This window comes from Papio anubis, chromosome 20 (genome assembly GCF_008728515.1).
Source record: "Papio anubis isolate 15944 chromosome 20, Panubis1.0, whole genome shotgun sequence".
In the NCBI taxonomy this organism is placed as follows: Eukaryota; Metazoa; Chordata; class Mammalia; order Primates; family Cercopithecidae; genus Papio; species Papio anubis.
In genome coordinates, this window is record NC_044995.1 from 6,522,867 (window position 1) to 6,542,467 (window position 19,601).

General features: G+C 42.5%; 1 protein-coding gene and 1 long non-coding RNA gene across 7 annotated transcripts in view; one reads left to right on the forward strand and one right to left on the reverse strand.

The window, feature by feature from the left end:
• FPR3 (formyl peptide receptor 3) overlaps positions 1 to 15,982 on the forward strand; it is a 33,745-nt gene extending 17,763 nt beyond the window's left edge. For 2 of the 4 annotated variants that reach the window (XM_003916024.5, XM_017952661.3), the window contains exon 2: positions 13,482 to 15,982. In XM_003916024.5, coding sequence (XP_003916073.1) covers positions 13,492 to 14,553 — 1,062 coding nt within the window. In that variant the 5' untranslated portion in view covers positions 13,482 to 13,491 and the 3' untranslated portion in view covers positions 14,554 to 15,982. The other 2 variants (XM_003916025.4, XM_021931410.2) reach the window with 2 other exon arrangements.
• LOC101025727 overlaps positions 1 to 19,601 on the reverse strand; it is a 54,559-nt gene that overhangs the window by 7,344 nt on the left and 27,614 nt on the right. The window lies entirely within an intron of this gene.

A 19,601-nucleotide genomic window follows, 5' to 3' on the forward strand; every position in this document is an offset into this window, starting at 1 on the left:
AAAATAGAACATGTTGGAGGTAGAGCAGACATAATAAATAATACATTAAAATTAAAGTAAGTTGTTTGCACTTAGAGATTGGCTTGATAAAATCAGATCACTTAGTCCCCCAGTTAAGATAGTTAATACGGCCCAATGTAGGGTGAAACATGGCCTTCAATAATTAAAATTTGTTACACAAAACATGATTAATAAAAGAGTGACTATCCATACTGCATCTCCATTTAACAGTCCAAAGTGCTTCTTGTTCCCATATCTGGAAAAAAAAAATCATAAAGAATGTCTTATGATGGATGACTACAGCATTAAGGCTGTAGTCCCATCTATCAGGGCCCCCATATCTAACATCTAATATTATTAAAAATTGCTAATACTATTCAATCAAGAACTGGTAAACATTTTGCTCTAATTCATTTGGCTAGCATGTTCTGTTAAGTGCTTATTTCTACAGACCCTCAGCTACAGTTGCCTCCACCTCTGAAGAAACACAATACACCTTTCCAGGCCACCTGGGGTACCCTCATAGCTTTGTCATCACACACAAGCTTTGCAGACAAGAGCTTAATGACATCCACAATCTCCATGAGCACAGATACAGCATTATGTTGAGGACATCCTCCTCCAAGAAGATTCACTTGATACACACATTACGGTCATTTAGACTAATTTGTCTCTTAGTCCATTCAAGGTATTATAACAAAATTTATTATGCTGGATAATTTGTAAACAACATAAAGTTAGGCCAGGCATGGTGGCTCATGCCTGTAATTGTTGCGGGAAGTCAGGGACCCCAAATGGAGGGACCGGCTGAAACCATGGCAGAAGAACATAAATTGTGAAGATTTCATGTACATTTATTAAAGTTCCCCAAATTAATACTTTTATAATTTCTTACACCTGTCTTTACTGCAATCTCTGAACATAAATTGTGAAAATTTCTTGGACACTTATCATTTCCCCAATCAATACTCTTGTGATTTCCTGTGCCTGTCTTTACTTTAATCTCTTAATCCCATCATCTTCGTAAGCTGAGGATGAATGTCGTCTCAGGACCCTGTGATGATTGCGTTAACTGCACAAATTGTTTGTAGAGCATGTGTATTTGAACAATATGAAATCTGGGCACCTTAAGAACAGGAAAACAGTGATTTTCAGGGAACAAGGGAGATAACCTTAAACTCTGGCTTCCTGTGGGCTGGGCAAAACAGAGCCATGTTTCTCTTCTTTCAAAAGCAAATAGGAGCTATATCACTGAGTTCTTTTTCTCAGCAAGGAACATCCCTGAGAAAGAGAATGTGTTCCTAAAGGGAGGCCTCTGAAATGGCCGCTTTGGGAATGTCTGTCTTTTACAGTTGCAGATGAGGGATGAAATAAGCCTCGGTCTCCTGTAGCGCTCCCAGGCCTATTAGGATGAGGAAATTCTCGCCTAATAAATTTTGGTCAGACCAGTTGTCTGCTCTCAAACCCTGTCTCCTGATAAGATGTTATCAATGACAATGCATGCCCGAAACTTCATTAGCAATTTTAATTTTGCCCCAGTCCTATGATCTCGCCCTGCCTCCATTTGCCTTGTGATATTTTATTAATTTGTGAAGCATGTGATCTCTGTGACCCACACTCTATTCATACACTCCCTCCCCTTTTGAAAATCACTAATAAAAACTTGCTGGTTTTGTGGCTTGCGGGGCATCATGGAACCTGCCAACATGTGATGTCTCCCCTGGGCACCCAGCTTTAAAATTTCTCTCTTTTGTACTCTTTCCCTTTATTTCTCAGACTGGCTGACACTTAAGGAAATAAAAAAGAACCTACATGAATTAGCGGGGGCAGGTTCCCCTGATATGTAATCTCAGCACTTTGAGAGGCTGAGGTGGGTGAATCACCTGAGGTTACAAGTTTGAGATCAGCCTGGCTAACATGGTGAAACTCTGTCTCTACCAAAAAATATAAAAATTAGCAGGACATGGTGGTGCACCTGTAGTTCTAGCTACTGGGGAGGCTGAGGTAAGGGAATTGGTTGAACCCTGGAGATGGAGGTTGCAATGGACTGAGATCATGCCACTGCACTCCAGCATGGGTGATAGAGTGATGCTCTGTCTCACACACACACACACACACACACACACACACACCCCATAAATTTATTGATCACAGTTCTGGGGGCTGTAAAGTCCAAGATCAAGGTGCTAGCAGATTCAACATCTGGTGAGGGCCATTACTCACAGACAGTGCTTTCTATCAGTCCTCACAAGGTAAAAGGGAAAGACAAGTGCCTATAAGACTCTTATAAGGCACTCATCCTACTTATGAGGGCAGAGCAATCATAATCTAAAACCCCCACCTTTTAATACCATCACCTTGGAGATCAGAATTTCCCATACTAACATTTGTTTCTCCCCTCTGTATATTGGGGGAAGCTCCATACTGGTTTGAGGCTCCATCTATGCTCCATACTGGGGAGGGGAGAAACAAACATTCACATCATAGCAGATGAGTTACAATAAAGCAATCACAACTTAAGGAATGTGGGAGTTATAAAGAGCACTCATTCTTCCTCACTCTCCATAGCCATCCAGTCTTCAAGGCTCATCTACTAAGCCTGGACAATCTCTCCCTAAACCACACCTCTTCTATGTCACACTATTTCTCCCTAAGTCTTCAACAAGTTCACCTTGATCTCCAGCAACATTCTCCACTCTACAGCCTCTGCCTCTAATCAGAAACATTCTCAAAGCCATCCCTTTGCAGGACTCTAGAGCAATATTTTTCTGAAGTACACACCTGATAAGTGAGTCCCTTTCCTACTTAAGTGACTTTTTGTGTCCTTAAAGAGAATTCCAAGTTTTTCTTGTAGATTCAAGATGCTCCAAGAGATGGCCTCTGCTTCTTGCTGCACACTCAATGTGTATTGCTGTCTGCCTGTCTACCTCCATCTATGCTCTAACAACAAAAGATAGCCTGCTATGTCTTATCTTTTTTCCTGTGTGCTTTCACTCCCTTCTGCCTAAATTGAATTTTTTTTTCTCCTTTACCCAGGCCTTCAAACTCAGCTCAGGTGTTACCTGCTCCAGGAAGTAATCCTAGACCCTGTCAGTCTGAGTTAGTTGTTCCTTTTGGGGGATCCCATAATGAACCAGGCATCTGTCTATCATTATATACGCCAAGTCTACCATGACCCAAGCACTGCACTCTCATCTCTCTATCCGGGTGATCGGCATCTCCAGGGCAGAGCCCATGTCTGGTTGATCTCTATGTCTCCAGCAGCTGGCAAGGAAGTACCTCTTCAGAGACCTGCATCAACATAATACCTGCCACCCCTCATTACCTGATAAGTAAATTCCATTCTAATCAGGTGGCAATGTACCACTATGCTGGAAGATGCACTATGATTGGCTTAAGCCAATATGAGCAACCTCATTTTTATTTTTAATTTTTGCCTAGGGAATGATCTAAAGGAAGACAAGATGTTTTCCTCTTTTTTTTTTTTTTTTCCTACAGAGTCTTGCTCTGTTGCCTCGGTTGGAGTGCAGTGGTGTGATCTTGGCTCACTGCAAGCTCCACCTCCTGGGTTCACACCATTCTCCCACCTCAGCCTCCTGAATAGCTGGGACTAGAGGTGCCTGCCACCAAGCCCAGCTAATTTTGCTTTTGTATTTTTAGTAGAGACGGGGTTTTACCGTGTTAGCCAGGATGGTCTCAATCTCCTGATCTCATGATCTGCCTGACTTGGCCTCCCAAAGTGCTGGGATTACAGGCATGAGCCACTGCACCTGGCCAATGTTTTCCTCCTTTATAAAATGAGACAGGCATGTGAATGAAGTCAGTTTTTCTGTTTGTCTTTATTCTTCTTGCTCAGGAGGGCCCGTTGATGTGATGTCCAGAACAGTGGCAGCCATTCTGTGGTCATTTTCAAGAAGGCCCTGGAAGAATGCCAATAGGATGGTGGGGCAAAGGGCTTAAATGAAACCCAGTTCTTATTTAGACTCAGATTCTACCACCTTGCAAAACTTTTTGTAATAATAAATTCCTTTTTGGTTTATGTGCTTCATATGTTTCCTATACTTGATCACTGAAAACATCCTTTTGGTATAGCGATTCAGGGAGAAAAGAGAAAATAGTTGACTCTTGTTTTCTGCCTCTCCACTTGTCTTCACGGTTGTGGTGCTTCAGCTGGAGAACAATGTCTTGATGTTGCTTAAAATCTCAGAAAGGGCCCATCTCCTCAGATTTAGACCTTTAACTCTTCTCAGATTAAGATATTTGAACTAAATTTGTTGTAATTTTGTCTATTAACTAATCCTTAGAGCTATGTTGCATGTCCCACAAATTATCTCCCTCTGGAGCAGAAGGTTAAGAGGTTAATCTTGGTAATGATATTGGATAAAGGGTACTCTCTCATGCATCTGCCTCACCTCTCAAGGTTTTTTGTTTGTTTTGTTTTTGTTTTGAGACAGATTCTAGTTCTGTCACCCAGGCTGAAGTGCAGTGGTATGATCTCGGCTCATTGCAACCTCCATCTCCTGGGTTCAAGTGATTCTCCTGCTTGGTCTCCTGAGCAGCTGGGACTACAGGCATGTGCCATCATGCCGGGCTAATTTTTTTATTTTTAGTAGAGATGGGTTTTCACCATGTTGGCCAGGCTGGTCTTGAACTCCTGACTCAGGTGATCTGCCCACCTCAGCCTCGCAAAGTGTGGGGATTACAGGCATGAGCCACCAGACCCAGCCTAAAAACCACTTTTTTTGGTTTGTTTGTTTGGTTTGTTTTGAGATAGAGTCTCGCTCTGCCCCACAGGCTTGAGTGCAGTGGCACGATCTCAGCCCACTGCAACCTCCACTTCCTGGGTTCAAGCGATTCTCCTGCCTCAGCCTCCAAAGTAGCTGGGACTACAGCCACCTACCACCATGCCTGGCTAATTTTTGTATTTTTAGTAGAGGCAGGGTTTCACCTTGTTGCCCAGGTTGGTCTTGAACTCCCGACTTCAAATGATCTACCTACCTCGGCCTCCCAAAGTGCTGGGATTGCAGGCATGAGCCACCTTTTATCACATCTCATTTTATGTTAGTGAGGTTATTTAGGGTGAGGTCCCTTGATAGCCTCAGTTAGGGCTGGCCACCACAAAAATAAAGTGACTGGAGGGTTGGAGTTTTCAGTTCCACCTGTTGACTTCCAGGAAGGGGAAGTGGGGACTGGAGATTGAGTTCTATAAAAAATGTTGGCCTCACGCCTGTAATCCCAGCACTGTCAAAGACCGAGGTGGGTGGATCTCGAAGTCAGGAATTCGAGATCAGGCCTGTCTCTACTAAAAATACAGAAATTAGAGAGGGACGGTGATGCGCGCCTGTAGCCCCAGCTACTCAGGAGACTGAGGCAGGAGAATCGCTTGAACCTGGGAGGTGGAGGTTGCCGTGAGCCAAGATCCCACCACTGCACTCCAGCCGGGGGGAAACGGTGAGACTCTGTCCAAAAAAAAAAAAAAAAAAGTTAGAGACCAGGCATGGTGGCTCACACTTGACATCCTAGCCCTTTGTGAGGCTAAGGCGGGCAGATCACTTTAAGCCCAGGAGTTTGAGACCAGTCTGGGCAACACAGTGAAACCCTGTTTGTACAAAAAAATACAAAAAAGTAGTTGGGCATGGTTATCTCACGCCTGTAGTCCTCACTATTCAGGAAGCTGAGGTTGGAGAATCCCTTGAGCCCAGGGAAGTGGAGGTTGCAGGGAGCAGAGATCATGCAAGTAGACTCCAGCCTGGGTGACAGAATGAGACCTTGTCTCAAAAAAAAAAAAGAAAAGAAATTAGCCAGGTATGGTTCCACGTACCTACAGTCCCAGCAGCTCAGGAGGCTGAGGTGGGAGGATAACTTGAGCCCACGAGTTTGAGACTGCAGTGAGCTGTGACTGTACCACTGAACCCCAGACTGGGGAAGAGAGTCAGATCCTATCAAAAAAAAAAAAAACCCTCTTGAAAAATGAGATTAGATGAGCGTCTTGAGTTGGTGAACACATAGAGGTGCCAGAAGGGTGAGTGCCTGAAGAGAGAGCATGGAAGTTCCATGTACCACCCCAACCTCTCCCTTGCTATATACTTGCCCTATGCATCTATTTTGACTGTTTTTGAGCTGTATTCTTTTCTCCTTTTTTTTGATACAAAGTCTCACTCTGTTGCCCAGGCTTGGAGTACAGTGGCATGATCTCGGCTGACTACAACCTCTTCTTCCTGGGTTCAAATGATTCTCGTGCCTCAGCCTTCTCAGTAGCTGAAATTACTGGCATGTGCCACCACACCCAGTTAATTTCTGTATTTTTAGTAGAGACAGGGTTTTGCCGCATCGGCCAGACTGGTCTCCAAATCCTGGCCTCAAGTGATCCACCAGCCTCAGACTCTCAAAGTGCTGGGATTACTGGCGTGAACCACCATGCCTGGCCTAAGCTGTACTCTTTAGAATAAACCAGTAAATGAAAGCAAAGTGATTTCTTGTGTTCTGTGTGCCATTCTAGCAAATTACCAAACCTGATGAGGGGGTCACAGGAACCCCTGATTTATAGCCCATCAGTCAGAAGTACAGGTGGCCACGTGGGACTTGGATTGGTGTCTGAAGTGAAGACAGTCTGGTGGGAGTGAGTGCTTTAACTTGCGTGATATGACGCTGGCTCCAGTTAGACAGCATCAGAACTGAATTTAATTGTAGGATAGACAGTGGTGTCTCCAGAGAATTGAAGAATTGCTTTGTTTGGAAAAAAGCCCACACATATGCTGTTAGAAGTATGTGTGTAAATAGAGAAGTAAGTTTTTGCTTAATCATGCATCTTTGTTGTTTATTGTTTTCCTCTCATTTTTTCACCTCGGTAATTGTTTCTTTCATTTTCCTGAATCTCTGAAGAAGAAGAAGAAAGGGCCTGGACTCTCATATTCCTTGACTCTTGTTATTTGGAGGGATGAACTCCAGTCTCCCACAGAAGGTTAGAGGTGAAGGAACATTCAGACACATAGGTTTCTAAGATGAGTAGTTTGATGACATCTCCAAGGTGTCTTCTGGGAATGGTAAGAAACTCTGAGTTTCTGCCACTGGATTGATTCCAGCTCCATTGTCCCCTTGTCCTTCAGCGAAGTCTCTGCTGAAGCCTATTATGTAAAAATCACAGGACACCATTGGCTTAAACTGAGCTACTGTACTACACTCAACAAACAAACCCAAAATAGAGTCACTCATACTAAAGTTCCATGACACCAAACCAAAAATTAAGTTGTTTATCTGGCTTTCTAAAAAATCATAAAGAGGGAGAGAGAAGATAGCCAAATTCCCAAACAGGTCACTTTCAGTAGCCATGAAAATGCCTCTGCTTTAATCCTTACAAAAGAAGTAACCTAAGTAACCATGTCAGTCAATCTGTTTTTTTTTTCTTAAATTATTGTTTCCCTATTCCCACTGTACAGAAAAAGCAACTTCGAAATTACCATTCAGCATTTTTTTTCTTTGTTTCTGCTTTCTTTAGCCCTCCTCTCCCAATAAAATCAAACTTCTCTGTTCTACTCATCAACACATGCATTCTATTTTGAGGGATGAGGTGTTGATTCTTGAATTACAAATAAAGTCAATAAAAACTTTACACTAAATTAGTTGTAATTTTGTCTTTTGACAAATCCTTGGAGCTTGTGTTGCTCGACAGGAAGTCAGGAACTGGCCACAAGAAAAGGAACTTAGCTGGTGGTAAGTCGGGGTCTGGCAACTTAAAAATTATTGTTGGAATGCCTGCTCTATGACAGACATTTCCTAATCTCTGGAGCAGGGCTGTGCAATGAAGTATCACTTGCCAAATACAGCTTTTGGGTGCTTGCTATTTTTCTCATTTAACCTTAAGTGTGCTATAAGTATAAAATGCATTTCATGTCTTCTAAGACTTAGTATGAAAAAAGAATGCCATTTATCTCATTCATAATTTTTATTCTGATTAAATGTTCCAATGATATCCTTTTTGATATGTAGGATTCAAGAAAATACATTATTGGTGTTAATTTCCCAAATGTTTCCTACTCTGTTTACACATGGCTACTTGAAAATTATAAGACACAAATGTGGCCCATGTTTACAGATCACATTATGTTTCTATTGGACAGTGCTATGCTAGAGACATAGCACTGAAAGAAGGTGCTACTTGTGGAGTTTGTATATCAATGCAGAAAGTATTTAGGATAGAAAATAAAGGAATGAACAAAGACGAAAAGCATCTGGTGAGATAGGTTGGACCTGGGGCAGCCGTTTTGCAAATGGGTCAAGAGGATATCTCTGAGGACAAGCTATTTAAGCTAAAATACAAATATTCAGAAAGAGCCAGGTGTGGAAAGCTCCAGAGGAAGATCATAGTAGGCAGAAGGAAGAGAGAAAGCAAAAGCCCTGAAATGGCAAGAAGCTGGCATGGTCAAGGAATCAAGGAGTCCACCATGGGTCCAGCACAGTGTGTCAGGTGAGAGGGCAGAGATGAGGTCTGGGGATACACAAGACAAATCCCAGGGTGCTTGAGAAGTGTGAGTTAGAAATGTGGAAGCCATAGAAGAGTGCTGAGAAGAATAACTCATTGTCTTATTTTTCCTATTAAAATACAATTTGTCTGTGTCTGGGCTTTAGGAGAGGGAACAGCAGGGCCAGGAACAAGCTATCTGCAAAGTTTGTACAAATATCCAAGTCTAACAGGGCCATGGACATGGGTAGTGGAGATGGAGATGGCTCTGGCTGTGCATTCAGCATGTTCTGCAGATATAATCAATAGGACTTGGATTGTATTGGCTGGTAAGGAAAATGAAAGGTGAGTTCTAGATTTAGAGCTTTAATAACTGAATATTTAAACTCCAAATAGATAGAGAATATTGGAAGAACGGCAGGTTTGGGAGCACGGGACAAACAACCGGTTGGTTTGGGCAATGTTTGGTTTGGAGTGTCTATGGGACTCTCATGGGGCGATATCAAGAAGTTAATTGATTATATGAGATTAGAGCCCCAGGGGAGGCCAGTGCTAACAATTCAGATGAGAAGACAGCATGATACTTTAAGCTGTGAGACTGAATGATATCACCTATAGAATGTGGGACACCCTAAATTTAGAGACATTCAGAGCAGAAAGCACCAGTAAATTGGACTGAAAAGAGGTGGCCAACTGAGCCGTAAAGACAACCCAGAGTGGATTGTGTGTACATCTTATCATCTTATGATATGGAAAAAAATATGCTTGAATTAGGGGAAAGAGATCCAGTCGTTCCTATGTCACTGGAACATCAGGATAAAAACTGAGAAAGGTCCACTGGATTTGGCAGTCTGGAGGTCATGTGCATCCTTAGGAGAGTGCATTAGCTGGAGTGCTAAGGAGTAAAGTCAATATGGAATGGATTCAGCAGAATAGGTGAGTTGAGAAAAAAAAAAAAAAAGCAAGCAATTAGAGACAACCATTTCTAAGGTTTAGCTAGGAAATCTCTTTACAGAAAACACTTCTCTTAAAGAAATAGGGTTGAAGTTTGGAAAGAAATAGGGGCCAAGATTGGTTTCTTTTTAAAGGGAAGGAATAGGATAATGTTTATGTGGTAACAAGAAGTATCTAGTAGAAATAAAATCTTGAGAGTTTCTTTTTAGCAGAAAGCAGAAGGACAAATACCAGTTCTTGGGGAAGCGACAGAGAGAGGGATGGAAAGCAAATGTGAAGAGGGAAGTCACTGGGAAAAAGAAGTCTTTATTCACAATAACAACGGCAGGTAAATTGAGGGTTAGGAAAGAAAAGGCTAAAAAATGCACATCTAATTGTTACCATTTTCTCATTAAAATATCAGCCAAGGCCATCAGCTGAGAGTGGAACAGTAGAGGAAGTTGGTCAGTTTGAGGAGAAAGCAGAAGGGCTGAATGTTATTTTAATGCATCAGAAATCATACGTGCTGGAGAAGCAGATGCTAACAAGGAAGTGCTGAGTTTCCATTTGAAATCTGTAATCATACATCCATTTGAGCCTCTCAATAACTGTGACATTGAACAAGTCACTTCCCCTCTCTGAGCCATGGTTTACTATGGATTACACAAGAACGGTATTTGTCCCAAAGCAAGGATATAGAAATAATAAAATATACATTGGTTGACACACATTGGGATTGCATCAAATAGCAGCCCTCATAATCAGTACAGGTGTCATCTCTAGTCCATGGTTCTCTTCTCCACTTTATAACTAGGGTGGATCCAAAATTTTACAACATTGTCTTGTTGGTCTGTCCCCACCTGTCACTGCACATTCATCTTTTCCTCTTGTGTCAACATTTCCAAATGACTTAGAGAATATGGATACATCATACTGTCTGAATGTCTTCTAGGATATTTGGAGAGTGGGTGGAGAAAATCTGAGTCTGCTGAGGAACTAAGGAATGGGAGAGGGTTAACCATACAATTCTGTTGAAATCAGTCTGGTTGAGCTCCAACTCTGGTTCTACCCCTTTCTGACCGGGGGCTTTAAATAATTAATGTAACCAATATAAGTCAACTTCCTCATCTGTGCAATGATTATACTAATTCAAACTAAGATTAGTCAATATGCACCATGTCTCAGGGTGTGTTCAGTGCTTACACATATTAACACATCTCATCTGTAGAGGCTGTGAGAAGCATTGTTAGGGTTAAAGGAGAAGCTCTTGGCATGTGAGTAATGTTCATAAGTAGTAGCCACTATTGCTATGAGCATTGTTCTTGTCCTGACCTTGAGCTCTGTAAGGCATGACCCAGGATTGAGCCCCATGACACAGCATACAGTCTGGTGAGGACCAAGAGTTCCCATTTGTCACAGACACTCAGTCTAGCCTAGATTTCCATGTCCAGTCTCACTTAATCCTCACCTGAAAGTTAGACGTCACCACAAAATTGTCCTTGTTCTGCAGAGGAGAAAACTGAGGCTCAAAGAGATGTCACTGACCAAGAACCCATATTAGCAAGGTACCAAAGAGTAGAGATCTAACTGACCCCAAAGCCCAGGGCTCTTTACTCTGCAACAGTGATGCGCAACTAGGGGGAATTTTGCCTCCCACGGTACCTTTGACAATGTCTATAGACACTTTCAGTTGTCACTCCTGAAGGGGGAGTTGCTACTAGCATCAGTGGATAGAGGCTAGGGGTGCTGCTAAATATTCTACTGTGTACAGAACAGTCCCCCACAACAAAGAATTATGCAGCCCCAATTGTCAGTAGTGTCAAGGTTGAGAAACCTGGAGCTACATTAAACAATGTCCCATGAAAGACCTCAGTGAATGTGACTGGTAATGACAGGAAGAAAAGAAGGAAGAGAGAAAGGGAAAGGAGGAAAAAACCATGATACTAGGGTATGACCATATGCTGGAAATCTTTGGGGAACTCCTTTCAAATGCAGCACTTTAGAGTTGCAAAGGTAGTGGCTCTAAAGTTGTTCATCCTGAATTTCAAATCTTGCTGCCTCCACTGACCCGCTGGACATGATGCTGAAAAATCTAAAAAAACCCGTAGGGCATGAATTCCCTCTGGTAAAAAAAGAAAAGGGGGTAATGATGGCTGCCCACAATGTTACTATGAGTATTAGATGAGAACAAGTGCTAGATAATTGCTGTTACTTTTAGAGAGGCTGGATAGCCCAGGGTGGGAAGAGTCTCTAATTTTCATGGCCATAAAAATCACTGTAGCTTTTACACGGAGAGATTCTAGAGTGGGGTTCATGAATATGCACTTTAACAAATACCTTGGATGTTTCTGATAAAGCCCACAGACCACAGTATAAGCAAATTTGGTCAAGTGGCAAAGACACAAGGGACACAGAGACCTTTGGGTTGAGTTGGATGCAACAGCTTCCCATGTGACCTGGTGCAGAGACAGGGACTGTAATTTTGTGATTCTGTTTCTTAAAAGCAAGGAAATAGATCCCAGAAACACACCAGGATATCTTCCCATAGTGTTATTGCCCAGAATTTAGTCATGTGTCCACCAATAAGCAATCCCTTGCAAAGCAAAAGTAATTCTAGTTAGAACAAATTAGAAAATCAAGATATGCCCGCAAAGATGGAGGAGGGATACCTTCCCCAAAGAGTGAGTAACTGAACAAAATTGCGATTTGATTTGCAGAGAAGAAATGATGAACAGTTATTTGTGGGGAAGGGGCACCACCAGCAATATCTGTCAAAATTGTTGCATAGAGATAGGGCTTAGAATTCAGACTAAGCTAAATTAAAGATCTTTGTCTACTGTTTCCTACTTAAGTGACCAGCAGATTTCACAATTGCTCTCAACATTGAGTCATTCCTATGGAAACTACAAACAATGAATATTACAGAGCTATTATGTAGACCAAACTACAACCCATACATAGCAATTAACACAGTGAATAGTCTCTGATAAGAACCCTACAAATATTAGCTAAATATTCATGCTCATTCTGTTTATCCCACAGACCTTGAAGATATACAACGAATGCTAATTCACTGCATCCCAAGCACAGAACTTTATATCAAGTAGGGACAATGAAAAGCAGAAGGGAGAAAGTAAATATAGGGTCCCCTTTGTTGACTTCCTCTAGCATAGAATCTATAGGATGTAATATATTTCTGCTTTTTTTTTTTTTTTTTTTTGGTGGGGGAAGGGGAACGGAGTCTCGCTCTGACGCCCAGGCTGAAGTGCAATGGCACGATCTTGGCTCACTGCAACCTCCGCCTCCTGGGTTCAAGCAATTCTCCTGCCTCAGCCTCCTAAGTAGTTGGAGTTACAGGCTCTCGCCACCACACCTGGCTAAGTTTTGTATTTTTAGTAGAGATGGAGTTTCACCATGTTGGCCAGGCTAGTCTCCAACTCCTGACCTCAAGTGATCCATCCTCCTCAACCTCCTAAAGTGCTGGGGTTACAGGCATGAGTCACCACACCCGGCCTATAACACGTAATGTATGTCTACATATTACAGGTAATGGTTCCAAATCCTCTTCAGCTATGAACTCAACCCAAATCCTAAAACTTTAAATTAAATATCAACTAAAAAATAGATAAAGGGTCCTCACAGTGGGAGGGACAGGAGCTGGGAGACTGGGAGAGCATGGGGCCGAAAGAAGTTGCAGAGCTTGCCAGCATGTTTGCATTGAGTGATAGAGGCCACAGATGTGAACCTTCTGATTCTGAGTCTTGTGCCTTCCTCACGACGCTGAAGCTGCCTATGCTCAATTTCCATTGTCCATACACTCTCAGTTCAGTATTTCCGCTGGTGGATAGAGCCCTTTAATCCTCTTGCTAATCAGCCTGATAGATGGAATGCATATTAATAATGATGGGGATATGGAGAACTATCCTTTCCCAAAGGAACTCTGAGAGAGTGCCAATTTTATGTTATAACTATTCACAAGGCTCACTAGGGCGGGTCTCGGTAGGAGGAGGAGCTATAGTGGAAGTTAATGAATAGTTGTACTGTAAGATGGTGCCACAGCTGAGAAATGGCCATTGCTGAAATGTTACAGGTGTGGAAAGATGGAAAGCGACTTCTCCATTCCTCTGAATGAATCTGAGGAGGTGCTCCCTGAGCCTGCTGGCTACACCGTTCTGTGGATCTTCTCATTGCTAGTCCACGGAGTCACCTTTGTCTTCGGAGTCCTGGGCAATGGGCTCGTGATCTGGGTGGCTGGATTCCGGATGACGCGCACAGTCAGCACCATCTGTTACCTGAACCTGGCCCTGGCTGACTTCTCTTTCAGTGCCATCCTACCATTCCGAATGGTCTCAGTCGCCATGAGAGAAAAATGGCCTTTTGGCTTGTTCCTATGTAAGTTAGTTCATGTCATGATAGACATCAACCTGTTTGTCAGTGTCTACCTGATCACTGTCATTGCTCTGGACCGCTGTATTTGTGTCCTGCATCCAGCCTGGGCCCAGAACCATCGCACCTTGAGTCTGGCCAAGAGGGTGATCATGGGACTCTGGGTTCTTGCCATAGTCCTTACCTTACCAGATTTCATCTTCTGGACTACAGTAAGTACTGAGAATGGGGACACACATTGTATTTTCAGATTTCCATTCTGGGGTGACACTGTTGTAGAGAGGATGAACGTGTTCATTACCATGGCCAAGGTCTCTCTGATCCTCCACTTCATTATTGGCTTCAGCATACCCATGTCCATCATCACAGTCTGCTATGGGATCATCATTGCCAAAATTCACAAAAAGCGCATGACTAAATCCAGCCGTCCCTTACACGTCTTCACTGCTGTGGTGGCTTCTTTCTTCATCTGTTGGTTCCCTTATGAACTAACTGGCATTCTAATGGCAGTCTGGCTCAAAGAGATTTTGTTCAATGGCAAATACAAAATCATTATTGTCCTGCTTTACCCAACAAGCTCCTTGGCCTTTTTTAACAGCTGCCTCAACCCAGTTCTCTACGTCTTCATGGGTCATAACTTCCAAGAAAGACTGATTCGCTCCTTGCCCACTAGTTTGGAGAGGGCCCTGACTGAGGTCCCTGACTCAACCCAGACCAGCAACACAGACACCAATTCCGCTTCACCTCCTGAGGAGAGGGAGTTACAAGCAATGTGAGGTCGGGGATATTTTGGGGCTCTGTCTCTTTCTACCCTGCATTAAGCGGAAAAAAAATTCTGACAGTGTTTTTCTTCTACATTCATACTACCACCACCACCACAATCATCAACATAAAAGAAGTCTGTACCAAACGTGTAGGAGGTTTTCCCCACAACCAAGCAGTAGACACCATCTGGGTGTCGTACAATTAAATTCCAACACTATCTACCTGGAGTTAGTGTCAGATCCCACAGGTTTAAGGCTCATTCCCCAAGTCTGCTCCTCCAGTTGAGACACAAGTCACAAATCCAGCCTTCTGAAACTCTGGACCAACCAGCTTCAATCAGGGTTCCCATTACCCCCTCTTTGGGGGTAGAGTGGCTCATGGAACTCAGAGAGATAATTTAATTGCTAGAGTGGCTCATAGAACTCAGCGAACATTTATTTTGGCTTGCTGGTTTATTATAAAAGATACTACAAAGGATACAGATGAAGAGGCGCATAGGGCAAGGTATGCAGGAAGAAATGAGCAGGTTCCATGCCCTTCCTAAGTGCATCACCCTCTGGGAACCTCTGCGTGTTCACCTCTCATGAAGCTCTCCAAATCCAGTCCTCTTGGGTTTTTATGGAAGCTTCATGATGTCAGCATTCTTTCCTCCAGAGTACAGGATGGGACCCTCCCTGGGGAGGGTCTTAAGACCCACAATTAGAAAGGTGAGGGAAGATTAGAGTCCTGCTTTGGGGTAGATGAAAGGAAAGGAGAGAGATTCTGTTTCCTGAGGCTTAACCCACCCAACATTATAACAAAGGCGTGTAGCAAGGGATACGGGAGTTATGAAGCAGAAACCATGGGCTAAAACCAACATACATCTTAATACCAGATACCCTAATCTCAGTCCTAACTTCATTTAACCTTGGTCACATTGAGTCATTACAGGATGAGTGGCTCAAGTATTTCCTCAGGGAAAATACTTCAGTGCCCTCCCTGATTTGAGGGTAAGAAGTAGATAATGAGGCCACTGTGGGTGTTATTTTTCATGTCTGGACCTCAGCCTGTATCCTGAGACTAAGTGGAAGTGGGAAAAGAGTACAAGAGAAGAGACAAAGTGGGGGGATTTGTAAGGCTTAGATGAGATAGTGTTTTTTTAGAAAAAATCTTTATCTACCATTAAGTAAAATGTTTGCCATAAGCTTCCTCGGGCTTTCTCTTTTTAAAGTCAGACTGTAGAAGGTTTCTTCTATTCTTATTTGTTAAGAGTTTTCTTTTATTGTTTAAATTGTGAATGAATATTGAACTTTATTAAATGCAGTTTCTGTAAATATTAACAAGATCATATTACTTTTATTCTTTTATTTATATCATTATAAATTAGATTACGTTTTCAATGTTACACTACCCTTGCATTTCTGAAATAAACCACGCTTGCCCATGATTTTTGAACATTTATAATCTGTGTCACAGATTTGTTTAGAATTTCTGTATTTATGTTTATGTAGAGATGGCTCTGTTATTTCACTTTTCTCTACTGTCCTTGTTAACTTTTACATAAAATGTATATTTTCCTGAAAGGAGTTTGGAAGCAATTTTCTAATTCTATCCTCAGGTATTATATCTTTTTTAAACATTTAGAAAAATTTGCTAGTGAAGTCAACTGGATCTTGGGTTTGTTTTTTGGGAAGGCTTTTAAATATAGGTTCAATTTCTTTAATAATTATTAGACCTGGCCATTTTCTTTTTCACATTGCTCACTTTTGGTAGACTGTGATTTTCAAATTCAAGAAATTTGGCCATTTCATCCCAACTACCAAACTTATGTAATCACCCAGTGGGTTCTTCCTGCCTGCTGCACAGACAAAACCAGTTTACTGAGACTGTGGTATTGCAGTAAAGAAAGAGTTTAATTAACATGATGCTGGCCACATGGATGAACTGGAGTTATCATTCAAATCAGTTTCCCTGAAGGCTGAGAGGTTATGGTTTTTCAAAGATAGTTTGGTGGGCAGGGGACTAGGGAATGGGTGCTGCTGACTGGTTGGGAAGGCAACCATAGGAGAGTTGAAAGTGGTCCTCATGCACTGAGTCTGCCTTGGAGTGAGGGGGTCACAGGACCACTTGAGTCATGAGTCATGAGCTCCCTGTGGGGTCAGTCAGTTGCTACAATGAAAGTCTGAAAAACATCTCAAAAGACTAATCCTAGGGTCTACAATAGAGGTGTCACCTATAGAAGTGATTGGGGAAGTTACAAATCTTGGCCTTTACTGCCCAGGTGTCACCGGCCACATGACACCTGGCAGTAAAGGATTATAGAAACTATAATCCTGCATTTTAGCAGAATTCAGACTCCTCACACAATCCTAATCTTAGGCCTTTCATTGTCTTTCAGTCCCAGAACAAGGAGGGTGTGAGTTAGGGAAGGCCTACTATCATCCTTGCTTCCATGTTAAACCATAAACTAAATTCTTCCCCTGGTTATCTTAGCCTATATACAGGAGTGGGCAAAGACAGACAACCTTTGAGGCTAGAGGCAGGAAGGAGTCAGCCACGTTAGACATCTCTCACTGTCAAAATTTTTGCAAATGTGATTTCACTTATTGGCATGAAACAGTATAATAACTGTATGGTAGTTGATACGTTTCTTTCAAGTAATGAGAATGTAAGCTATCTGAGGGCAGGAATTTTGGTCTCTATTGTTTGCTGATGAATCCCAATCCCCTGCATATAAGATAGTGTCTGATATGTGATAGACACTCAATAAATGTTTACCTCATTAATAAACAATAATATCACTTAATGTCCAGTCAAAATTATCTCCAGTCCTCATAATATGAATCAGGTCAGGTCTAGGAAATTCCCATCCTCATGTCCACAATATTTGTAAATTCCCAGCTGGCTTACATTTTCATGAACATTGCTGATTTTGAGCTTCTGCTTAAGTAAACTACTCTGGCTAATTATTGCCTAATGACTTCATATTTAAATAAATAACTCATAACTCAGCCTTTTACCTTGCTTTCTGCACATAAACACTCAGAAGTTGTTAATTCTGTATTGTGTAACATACTTCCCTGATGCACTGGCCAAAGACACCACTCAACATGAATATCAGGCAGTCCTGTTATCAACGTTCTCACTCACTCCACTGCTTTACTCCGTTTTCTTCTCCTTTTCCCTTCTGTCTCTCCTAAAGTTATTTGCATTTCCAAGGTAGAGCAGTTTGCGCATTTCATTTGCACGTTTGACTCCTATAAACGCTTTAGAGTTCTCAGGAGGTGTATATTCTTAAATGCCCAACCAAGGTGTAGCCATAGAAAAGAAGGAACAAGGCTGGGCATGATGGCTGACTCCTATAATCCCAGCACTTTGGGAGGCCAAGGTGGGTGGATTATTTGAGGTCAAGAGTTCTAGACCAGTCTGGCCAACATGTGGAAATCCTGTCTCTACAAAAAATACAAAAATTATCTGGGCATGGTGGTACGCACCTGTAATCCCAGCTACTTGGGAGGCTGAGGAAGGAGAATTGTTTGAACCTGGGAGGCAGGGGTTGCAATGAGCTGAGAATGTGCCACTGCACTCTAGCCTGGGAGAGAGAGAAAGATTCCATCAGAAAGAAAGAAAGGAAGAAAGAAAGGAAAGGAAAGGAAGAAAGGAAAGGAAAGGAAAGGAAAGGAAAGGAAAGGAAGAAAGAGAAAGAAAGAAAGAAAGAGAGAGAGAGAGAGAGAGAAAGAAAGAAAGAAAGAAAGAAAGAAAGAAAGAAAGAAAGAAAGAAAGAAAGAAAGAAAGAAAATAAAAGGAGGACAAAATTTAGATAGGAATGCCAGGGCTTAGAGATGGGCTAATTAAGAGACTTCCTCCACTGCCAGGACAGGGGATTCTTACTATTCTTTCCCACTGGCCTTGGTTAATTGCAGTAGAACAAAGCCACTACATTCTCTCCATTTTTCTTTTCCTCTTCAGGAGTTTTCATTGTGGATTCTCAATTCCCATTTCATGATGATATATTGTGGGTTCAGGAAACTGAGATTTTTTTTTTTTTTTAATTATGGGACAATTACCACACAGAAATACTTCCCAATGTGTGTTCATGTGGATGGCTCACTAACTTCCTGTATCAGGCCTGGTCAGTCTGGGATGGCACTACTGCTTGCTGGTTTCAGATTTTGCTGCTTTGTGCAACTTAGTACTGCTGTTGTCAGGTGTTGCCTTGGGGATGCTCCAGAAACTCTGGTGAATATAGACGGCTCTCTGAGCCTTCAGGCTCCCCTGCAGCTCCTGGAAGGCAGGTTTCATTGTAATGAGGATGTTTCACTATGAACAGCAGTCACTCTTTCTCCAATCCGGCCCCTGCTGACGGGCCACTACTTCAGGGCATGTTGTCCCTTGAGCTGTATATGCTGTTCTTGTTACATGGGGTCTTGGTAGTGGTCTGGCCTGTACTGGGTATAAGTTGCAAAGTCCTGGTCTCCAGTCAGAGTGAGCTGGCCAGTATGGTGAAACTCTACGTTCATCTCTGCCAGATCCGACCTGCAGAAGCTGGCTGAACGATGGATGAACAAATGCATTCTGATGCTGATATCCAGTGAAGAAGCAGGCTAGGGGACCGGGAAGCTCACAGACACTGAGGAGGGAGCTGTAAAGAGTCAGCAGTCACGGCCCTGACAAGCTGGCACTGCGGGCATTTATTCAGTACAGATTTAATGACAAAGGCCTCAAGTCAACACATCTTGTGGGTAATTAACATTGTCACCCTGCCCCCCAAAAGAGAGCAGTCCTGTGCATAGATGACTAAAGACCAGGTTCCAAGGCCTAAGTAAACAAACTTATCTAGATCAATTCCTTTACACTTCCTTGTTATCCATTCTGCGAAAATTCAGCTGACTTCAGCCAAATCCTCTTCTGAAGCTATGCAAACCCCAGGCCTTCCGAGAAGGCTTGTGTCCTTTTCCTATAATTTATCTTACAATTTTTCCCACCATCCTGACCGATCTCCTACACATCTCACTGATGAGAGAGCCATAGGATACCAGGCTCCTGGGTAGCAGCAATTCCCTCACAGTGAAACCAGAAA